An 11,131-nucleotide genomic window follows, 5' to 3' on the forward strand; every position below is an offset into this window, starting at 1 on the left:
ATGCGCAACAGAGTTAAGGAAACGGAAGCAAGTGCCCGTCCACCGTGGTCTAGCACGTGTAGCCCCAACTCGGTCTCTTTCACACCAACATGGCTGCTAAGAAGAAGCCAGCGGCAAGTGCGTACAAAACATGATATGTATCTGAAAAAATAAACGTTGTTCACAAGAAATAAGTATACCGATACCCTTTTTAATTATCGCACTTGTGGATTGTAGTTTAATATGGTGATAGAAGTGTCGCATCACGTTACAATCAAGCCCATAACAAATTGATAGGGTGAAGGCACATGTTGGTTCTGAAAAAGCCCGATCGTACACACTTGGATAAAAGTTACTTTATGTATGAAAGTAATAGCTATGTTGTTATTGACATCGGTAATGACGGTTGAATCGACCAAAAAGAACTTGATGGTTTAAATCTAATTGTGCACGCGTGTGACGGATTACGGATCATGCCTGTTAGTTTACATTTTCAACTAGCACAGAGACATGGTTATGTGAGTGTACATACAGTCAGTAAATAGCATTGATTTCTTACCGGTTCCTGTACCTCTTGTCGCTTAATGATCCTGGGAATAATGCTTTGTCCATCACTGTGTAGTGCAGAGTTATGTGATCTTATTATTGGTCTTTGACTGGCACACTGGTCTATTGGGAGTCTGAGGATTTGTACCTACTCAGTACAATGTCATGTGCCCGGAGTAGGTATAATAGTAAGGGGAATGACCATCAAAGTACACTTGTGCTACAATTGGTTGTTTTCAATATTTATGGGTCTAATATATCCTCGCGTACTGTGTTTTCGAGGCCATAAATAGTATTTCCGATTATGTGTCTTACAACAATCACAATACACTAAAATTACATTTTATCTTTGAGAACATTTATTTTTGCTAACACTGGATTACATAATGACTATGTCTTGTTAATTTTACAGTGATAATGCTAAGCTGGACGAGTCGATCGGGTGCCATCTTGTTACAGTCACATAATTTTGAGCCCCTCCATCAGGCCTCTAAGTTTAAATATTAACCAAGTAGCCATATGGCTGCAAGTATTTTTTTCCGGGTAGCCAGTGGTAACATCAAGAAGTCGAGCCAATATTGTAGGTATCCAAAAGGATTTGAAATTATCTTTTATGAAATAACTATTATATGTACAAGTCATAGCACTAGCCTTGGAATTGTATATTGGTGGAAACTGTACATGCTGTACTTGAGTTTTGTTATTTGTGACGCGAACAATGATGCAATTTATGTTACTAGATTATATAGGTATATCCTTGCTTATCCAAAAAACTACCAACTAAAATAAAATACTAATTACCATAATATTTATGCATTTTGGTTCATTGTTGACTTAAAGAAGGGATTATTTGCAACTACAATCGGTAGCAGAAATGTTTATTTTTGTGTCTACATATGTGTAGCTATAGAATTTAGTCACCACAAGATATTTTTGAAGGTAGTCATTTGGCTACCTCTGAATTTTAGACAAATTGAAATTTGGGTTGCATTGGCGACCGTTGTAGTCGCAGCTTTGAGGCCTGTCCATGACATTCAAGTTTAAACTAGATGCACAATATGAACAGTCACATGACATTACAGTCAAGAAGTTTACAAACAGCAACCAGATGCATACTGTTGTTCTGATGCAAAGTTATCAGATGAAGATGTGCATAAGTGTAAAAGTATGTTTTTGGGTATTCATTGCTTACTGAATATATCACCACCTGACACCTGTAGCTTAATTTGTAACATAACATAACAGCAAGTGGTGAACACTTTGAAGTCTTCAGTGGGCTTAGAAGCGTCTACCTTGATTGCATTTTTTAAGTGTATGGTTACATATTGTTTAGGGTCTTGAAAACTGAAATGAAAAGAGGTGAGGTTAGAAAACGTGACATGGGGATATTTAACCTGTGGCCCAAAGAACTGATGCTGTTATCTGATAGTAAAGAACACTCTACACAACACTATTGTTAATGAACGGCTTGAAAATGACCATGCTTGTTATTAAGATAGTTAAGTCTAATAGCCCAGACTGGTCTCTTTCTATCCATTGAGTAAATAGTTGTGTTAATATGGACTTAGCAGCCATGTTTTGCCATACTAAATGATCTTGGGAAAGATAATAAGTCACCAGTGGACACAGTCATGAAAGTCAAGGGGTCCTGGTCACAATTCCAATATTAACAGTTAATGATTAAGGGGGTGCCTCAAGTTCAGCATTCAAATACTATCACAGCACAATACATGGAACCTAGGACCCCCTTTAATTTTGAGCACTCCTTGCAGTATTGCATTGTTCGTGTTCTTGTAGAAAGAATATTTTATTGAAATATTAGCTGCATTGTGGTGAGAAATGAAAATAAAGAGGATCGTTCACATGTGATTAATCCACAGAGTTATAGATTTAAAGGGGATGGCCCAGTCGTAAAAGGCGCCACGATTCGCTGCAGAGTTTCGTCCCTTGGACACGCCAGAAACCTATGATTGTTTGGTTCAAATCGCCCCAATTATGTTTCTTGGTTTGTCAGCACCATACCTGTGCTCGTGAGTTTCACCGAAGTGGTAAATGTCTGAGACCTGCATCACTTCGGGCTTTCTTCCCACATTAAGCTGACACGCTGTGATATAACTGGAATAATGTTAAAAGCAAAGTTAAACACAACTCACTCACTCACTTAGATATAAAGGTAAATGTTATAATTGTTGTGTAAGGAAAACCTATTTTAGAAATTTATTATATTTCATGATTAATATCACACCCACTGTTACAGAGGCCGACAAACCAAAAGCTGAGCCTGTCAAAAAGGCAGCAGCAGCACCTAAAGGTGCCAAGGACAAGGCCCTGAAAGCAAAGAAAGCCGTCCTTCGTGGTGTACATGATAACAGAAACAGGAAAACCAGGACTTCCGTCAAATTCAGGAGGCCTAAGACCATGAAGTTGCCCAGAGCTCCCAGATATCCCCGTAAAAGTGTTGCACGAAGGGACAGGTAATTCCCATTGAAGAAAATCTCGAAATTACTTTTACAGTTGAGATACTGATCAGGATATGAACATTTGTGAACTATATTAGTATTACTGGGAAAGAATGGTTGCATCCATTTCATTGTTCAATCGACATGGTTGGGTGTTGAAATGGTGGTTACAATGCATGGATACAACCTAACCAGAAAGATTTACTAAGAGTTTGATGAGTGCTCAGACCCTTAAAGATCCAGGTTAGAATAGGTTTTCAGCAACCCATGCTTGCTGTAACGGGCGTCTTATTTTTACGAGATTGGATGGTCAGGCTTGCTGACTTTGGTGATGCATGTCATCATATCCCAAATGTGTAGATGCTCATGATGTAAATCACTGGATTGTCTGGCCCGGACTTTGTTTTCAGACATCTGTCATGAAGCTGAAATATTGCTCAGTGTGGTGCTAAACAACAAACGATGTGTGCACTTGTTGCACTTGTTGCAGCTATTATCTGGCTTCTTGTTCATTTATGTAGTCATGCAAGTTTTATTTCTAAGAATTTAAGTTTTGTAGTTAGCCCAATTGTTACTAAAGATTCGTCTTTTATGCTGTTTTTACAAAATGCTTTATTTTTTACTTATCCTGCATTGCTCCTCAATGCATTCACTGCTTACATTACAACAATTAAAAGCAAGCGCACAGCGATTGTATTGGGTAAAGAAAGTCCCACTCCTGCTTTTTATACGAACCAATTACCGGAGGCTATTGTGAGTATCGTAGCTGCTCCTAATTTTCAGGCGCCTGGGACATCAAGATCTATGATCCCAGCGACATCGGTGTCTGCGTTTCAAGACGCCTTGATGGGGGATAGCGTAGACGTTAGCCATGATCCAGTCATTGCGTCTCATAGACCTACACCTAGCGAATCGCTTGCCTACTGCTAAGCAGTCTACTGTCGGCTACAACTATGGCACAAGTGTTAGCGCCTACATCGGTGCCTAATGTGGCGTTTTGGTACACACATACATCCTTGGGCAGCGCTAGTACGCCAGCGCGTACATGGACATCGGCGCATCACTCCTTATCGCCAGGCAGGTCATCAAAGCCTTCTGATAGAGGAGGCGCTACGCACCGGTTTCTCTGTGGAGTGGAATACACATCTAGGCTTAGCACAAGTACCCGGATGGGTAGCAGACTGTCTCGTGTCAGTGGCGCCCTCCCCTGGTAACAGGTTGGATAAAAGGGACACTATATGGTCACATCCTACATCGTTGCCAGCGGATCCGAGGTGACAGACATGATAAGATCATTGGACAAGTACTTCTCCAAGCTTACACTTGCTCCGTCATTTAAGCCACCCAAGTTTAGGAAGGATGATTTTCCTATCCTATCCATGCGGTTGCGGTCGCAGCCCAAGCTCATAGTTCAGATGAGAACATTCAAAGGATGACAAACTCGGAAATCAGCTGTGTACTGAAACCTTTGTCAGCACCAAAATCGTCAACGCATGAGGTGGATCAGGATCTATCAGAGGATAACCCTATCTGATAACATTATTTCCAAACTATGGCTAATTTCCAACAGTGTCAGATTGTCCACATCAGAGTTCAAGCTGCTACATCAACCTTGGTCATCTACTTCCCTGTCCATTGAACATATCGAAGGCCAAAGTTCCCAATGACGACCTCACTCAAGGCTCTAGAGCACGTCTCTCATAGTCTATCTCAGCGAGCCGGTAAGTCAGGCAATTATAAGCCTAGAGGCGTGGCTCTCAAGGAAGGCCAAGACCAGGATTCCCTTCCTTTGAAAGGGCGTGGCAGAGGCAACATCAAGCCTATCAATCCTGTCGTGGTAAATACCAGGGAAGGGGAGGTGATAAGAGGGGTAAACGCTGAAGTTTTCGACACTCATGCCTGGCGACTCCCCCATAGGCAGGAGACTGAATCTGTTCTGGAAAAACTGGACCATTCTCAAGGACGATTACATACTCAGCGTACTATAGACTGTTACGGTCTAGTCATAGAGGTAACTCCACTGTTGACCACAGCTCCTTCGCTTTGGAATTATCCAATCTGCTATTAAAATCCAACATACATACTGTTGGTGAAAGGAGCTGTAGAGATGGTTCACACCCCATAGTTAACACTGGGGCTTTATTCTCACACTTGCCTGGTACCCAAGAAGGACTTGGACGAGACGAGAATGATCCACAATCTCCCCGTGTTCAACGAACGTTATCTGAAGCATCCACCTTGTTACCGCCTCACCACGTTGAGACTGCTTAGAACCAGCATCAATGTTTTCATCCGCCGCTCCAACGCTAGACATGGTCAGAGGAAGCGGTTATTTATACCTGTTTCTCCTACGTCCAATACCGAAGGTAGTCGCAACACCATATCTCTATGGTTATGCGCAGTCATCCTCAGGCTTACGAGATCACCAAACTGAATCTTCTGCGGGCGAATAATCCTCACGAGATCAGGGCGTTGATGTGAGGAAGGTGACTTGTCATTAAGGTCACATGACAGTGGCGATGGTCCGTATAAAAAGCAGGAGTTTGAATAATTCTCGCAAGATCAGTGCGTTTGCATTACACAGCAACTGTTCTATTAGAACGATCATGGAAGGATGTTTTTGAAGGTCAGACACAGTTTTTGCTAGTCATTTACCTTTGCAATGTGCCTCTCGAGGAAGTCGGAAAGGCATGCAAAGTTTTGGTCCTCTGGTAGTAGTAGCCCAGCAGGTTACCATCCCCCCACGCAAGTAATGAACTAGCCCTATACAGAGCCAGTCTTCTGAGATTCGGCCAGTGGAAGAAAAATAGACAATCATTTTTGTCCGGCCTTGGCTCTATGACAAAGTAAGTGAAGAATTAGCTGCCTAGCTAATATTTTCTTTATTACTAAATATGTATGCGGAACAGATGCAATAAGAATAATGCAGGATAAGTAAAAAAAATTTGTAAAATCTAAATATTTTTTACATTTGTATACTTATCCAGCATTACTACGTTTAAGGACCCACTTGTCGAAGACTTGCCTCCCTACTTTGGCTTCAGAAACCTCAAAAGTATGTGTTTTAAGCTAAGCCGATTTAGTGATTTGAGGAAGGTGACATGTCATCAAGGTCAGATGACAGCGGTGATGGAGTGGTACTTTGAAACAACTTTATTTCTTCACCCAAGAACATTGCTGTGTGCTGTCTTTTTGTTGTCTTAAGGTAAGCAGTGACTGCATTAAGGAGTATTGCAGGATAAGTATACAAATGTAAAAAAAAAATTTACTAGATTAGATTTTACTAATTCTAATTTCCTTCTGGTAATTCCTTCAGGTTGGACAGATACAAGATTGTGAAGTTCCCCCTGACCACTGAATCTGCCATGAAGAAGATCGAAGACAACAACACTCTGGTGTTCATCGTGGACAAGCGAGCCAACAAGCCCCTCATCAAGAGCTCCGTCAAGAAGCTGTATGATATTGAAGTCGCTAAAGTAAACACTTTGGTCAGGTATGTACTCTTTTTATTTCCTGTCTGCATGTTTGTAAGAAGTAAGCATACACGTGGGGGGCGGTGGGGTAGCCTAGTGATTAAAGCGTTTGCTTGTCACGCCAGAAACCCAATGTGAATTCCATTTCTGGTGTCCCTTGCCGTGATACTGCTGGAATATTGCTAAAAAGAGGTGTAATACCATACTCTCTAATACAATAATACAATGCATGTCATCATATACCAATTGCATGGATGAATGCTCATGATGTCAATCACTGGATTGTCTGGTCCAATCGATTATTTACAGTCAGCCGTCATATGGCTGGAATATTGCTGAGTGCAGCATTAAACAACAACAAACACTCACTCTAATCCACATGACCTCTGAAGGAAGTCAGGGTCAGAATAGATCCCCAGTACCCCATGCTTGTTGTAAATATGGGTCGGGTGGTCAGACTTTGTCAATTACCTGACATCAAACCTCCAAAGTGAATGCTTTCATTCACTGAAAGCGAAATAGTGACATTGCTGGAATATTACTGACGCTTTAATGAACATTCCCTCACTAATACAAATGATTGATTTACTTTACATAGAAGTAAAGGATTCATGTTTGTTCTTCTCATTGTTTGATGCCCACGTTTAGTCTCTGATGAGTGTCATGGTAACTGAAACAAGGTTTATTTTTGGTAATTTAACTTGCTTGGCCATGTTAGCATAACATTTGGCCTGAAACAGCAGGGTATTTTTGTCCATTATAGTACATAGTTGCGAAGATAGCACATATATTTGGTGCAGCATGATTTTACTTCCTATATTTATAAAGCATTGGATGGTTCTATTGAAAGGATGAATTCACAATTCAAGGGGGACAATCTATTTCTCCAATAACCACATTTTTACTGACATTGTTCAAATGCAGATGTAGATTTGATTTCAACTGTCTGTGAAATAGGCGTGATATTTTTGTCTTTTATTTTCAGACCTGATGGGGAGAAGAAAGCTTACGTGAGGCTAGCATCAGATTATGATGCTCTGGATGTTGCAAACAAGGCAAGTTCAGCATGTTGATAAATATATCTAAGAGTGGCATTAGAAGTTGAGATTTAGTGGCAAGATGGTAGGGACGGTTAGTTTCTGTGTTGCAATTGTAGTGACATTTGATGTAAACACATGGTTAGGGCATGTTTCAGGATGCCCCTGGTCTATAGTTATCTATGTAGTATTGATGGGTATCAAATGTACAAGGAAGGTTGTTATTGACCATGTGAAGCAGGAAATGTATGGACATTTGTAAAAATTGCTTCTTTCATCACATCACTTAGTATGTGTATGCTCGTCTGCTTGCTTGATGACAGAATCAACATTGAAAAGGAAGAATTTTGTTTGTTCTGTGTCAATTATGATAACTAGTCTTAAGCCTCAGTAGGGCAGGGGTACACTGCAATTCACTGTGCAGAGTTGTGTTCCTTGGGCACTCCAGAAACCTATGGTCGTGTTTGAATCCCGGTTCGGCACTGATTGTTTCGAGGTTTGTCAGGACCATATCCTTGCTCGTGGGTTTCACCAAAGTCGTAGATGTGCGAGACCAGCGTCACTTGGGGCTTTCCTCCCACATGAAGCTGACATGCCCTGATATAAGTGGAATACTGTTGAAAGCGGGGTTTAACCAAACCCACTCAAAGTGAAGGCAGACACTGAAAGTGTCTGAAACTGAGACATGTTTAACACAGGTTAACTCCCTCAATACTTGGGCAAACTGATTATTAAAGGCATGAAACTGATAATACGAAGAACTAGTTCCTTATCAGCAACATATTTGCAAATGATTCATCCATGACATGTGGGCTATTTTCATATTTCTTTGGTTATCCTAGTTTTGCATTTACTTATTACACCTTCTTTTCTTTACAGATTGGCATCATCTAAGCAGTGGAAACTATAAAAGGGGAAATAAAAAAAATACAAAAGACACATTATTTTGCTTATTTTGTCCAAATTTTTTGTCTTGTTTGAAATGGAAAATGTGCACACCATCTCTTTTGGAACGGACTAAGTATGGATGTATATTAGTATCCCTCACCGTAAAGGTGGGGATTGGTTATGCAGGGTTAGAAACTAACAGTGTTTGTCCTCTAGCCCTTATGATGATAACATATAGCAGAACCCTTAAAATGGGCTAATTTCTACTAGTCCTTAGGATACCTTTACTATTGGGCAGTTTGGTAAGGACTACAGGACTAGTGCCAATTTCTAACGCTGTTATGCTTTGTTTCCATATCATAACTCCAAAGAGTATTTCATGATCGAACTTCGCACTGATATCAGTGTAGCCATGAACTGGTGATTTTTTGCTATTTTGGATTTTTTTGTCTTTAAGGTTTTCATGACAACAAATTCAAATCAGTGAACCATTGCATTCCCTGTTTTTTGTCACCTATTCATCAAGTGATCAGCAGGGCAAGGGATGGTCAGTTGTCTTAGGTTCTGCAATTCGATGTGCAGAGTTGTATCCCTTGGTAACACTAGAAACATATGAATGTGGGTTCGAATCACGGTTCACCCTGAACATCTAATCTCTACTTCACTACTCTCAGTTTTTCCAAAAAGCTCTATCTAATCTGTCACCAAGTTAGGGACGGGGAAATATATTCATGAGAAAGAGCTGTCCAACAGAGTTATGTATTAGAAGAAAAAATAAAATGATAAAAAGAACTTTTTCATGGGGAATGAGTGTAGGGTCGTCCAGTGGTAAAAGCGTTATATGTTTGAACCCCTTTCCTGCTTTGAGGTCCTGTTCGGCATTATTTCATTTGTGTGATGTCAGCCTGTGAACATCTGCCGGGCGGCATCATCACTGACCAACAGAGTTCCTCATCTGTCTGGTCTTGCGACTGACCTACAGAGCAGCTACCTTGTCGGGAAAAGGCCCCAGGCCTTCATGTTGCTGAAGTCGTAATAGTGTTGAGAGGGACCCAGGAATTCGCAGGGCCGAGTTGCACGCACTGAGGTGTGTCGGTGTCTTGTGGATGGGGTTTTACCCTAAGCCCTGGTCTGGTCCAGGATGCTGCAATATTGCCGTCTGGGACGTTAAACAACAAACAACAATCGCCCAGTCCGAGTGAGAAGATTGGATAATCAAGGATTTGCAATTTGTATATCCGTCCTACTGTATAGCCTGCAACAAAAGTTTGTGTTTGGTTATGAAGTACGTCACAACGTTTGTTTTCAACATGAAAAGGATCCCGGGTCTTATTACATAGAAAAATGAAAGGGGATAAGGAAATCATCGCCTATAAATATGATTTTTCCGGCTACTATTGTAGCAGAATTGTTATAAAAAATCCTGTTTTTGCAAAACAATGTCACTTAACGCATGGACCTACGAGGGGCGTTCAATAAGTTTTGCAACTTCAATATAAGACCAAGTCGCAGAATGTCTTTTGCACTTTTATTTTTCAGTATAATCTCCATTCAACTCAATACACTTATTCCATTTGCCCTTCAAGCTTTTAATACCACTTTTATAGAAATCCACAGATTGGCCCTCTAACCACGCCTCTGTGGCAGCCTTTATGTCCTCGTCATCCTGGAAGCGTCTTCCACGTGGGGGAGATTTCATTTGCCGGAACAGGAAATAGTCACTTGGGGCTAAGTCTGGGCTGTAAAATACAGTTAAATCACCCACCCTACAATAATAGCCGAAACTTTCAATGATGCAATTTTCCATTACAGCAGGGTTTCGACCTAAACGATAGGCAGTTTCACTACACCGATCTTCCTTCAGAAAATGCTATTTTCGCACCTGCAATTTATGGCTCAGTCGCTTATGAAGTTTAGTTGGTATCTAAGGCCACATGGTAAGGAGTACGAAACATGATAAAAAACTTTGGCACATGGACAGGTAGGACAAATGTTCTACATCTCAATACAATACTTATGTTATGGACATAAACTCCCCTCGAGGTCTTGACGGAGAATGTAAACCCGGGGAGTAGGGAAATAGGGGAGGGCCTATTTATGAACCGTCTAAATGCAAGAAACACCAGGAAAAATAAGAAAATATCGACATACCCTATAGTGTAACAGCACAGTATCGCGCTTTAAAAACGAATTGGTTCAAAGCGTGCGAGAGAAAAAAACACGTGCAGCCTGGACTAGATGGAGTCCTGCATTCGTCACCACTCGCCCCTTTCCGTAACCTGCAAGAAGACTCGTCCCCCTACCGATGAATGTTATGTGCGAAAATACGACAAACCAATCAGAATGCGCGTATGATTTAAAATTCTTCGTCAAAGAATCCCTCAGAAATATTTTTTGATTTTACATATGTCGTGCATCTAAAAATATACAAAGACACAGTTAAATGTGTTCAAGCATACTGTATAATTCCACACGTCCCGATGTGCTTTAAATTGCATCTGAAATATATATAATATATTGGGAAAATGTGTGAACGATTACGCAATGAGTTGACAATGTGTTTTAGGTATGCCCGTTTGCGCTAAGACGGAACCCGGTCGCAAAAATGGCCACGAGAGGGGCACGAGTCGCTTTTCGGCTTGTCCCGGAATAACACGAGTTTGTCACGAATGGGAGTCCTGACATGGTAATCTGAACAAATTCTCATCACCTGCCCCAGTAGCTCAGTGAGTTACAAAATTAACGCGAT

The 11,131-nt window shown here is 40.9% G+C and overlaps 1 protein-coding gene across 1 annotated transcript; it reads left to right on the forward strand.

Annotated features, from left to right (window-relative positions):
* The first annotated feature begins 36 nt into the window (after positions 1-36).
* On the forward strand, positions 37-8,433 carry LOC139456427 (large ribosomal subunit protein uL23-like). Its single transcript, XM_071238133.1, has 5 exons — positions 37-117; positions 2,783-2,999; positions 6,301-6,477; positions 7,443-7,512; positions 8,374-8,433. Exons 1-5 carry the CDS (start codon positions 90-92, stop codon positions 8,386-8,388), a joined length of 507 nt encoding a protein of 168 aa, XP_071094234.1. The 5' UTR covers positions 37-89; the 3' UTR covers positions 8,389-8,433.
* Positions 8,434-11,131: the final 2,698 nt, after the last annotated feature.

This window comes from Haliotis cracherodii, unplaced genomic scaffold (genome assembly GCF_022045235.1).
Source record: "Haliotis cracherodii isolate W230 unplaced genomic scaffold, xgHalCrac1.p SCAF_11, whole genome shotgun sequence".
In the NCBI taxonomy this organism is placed as follows: Eukaryota; Metazoa; Mollusca; class Gastropoda; order Lepetellida; family Haliotidae; genus Haliotis; species Haliotis cracherodii.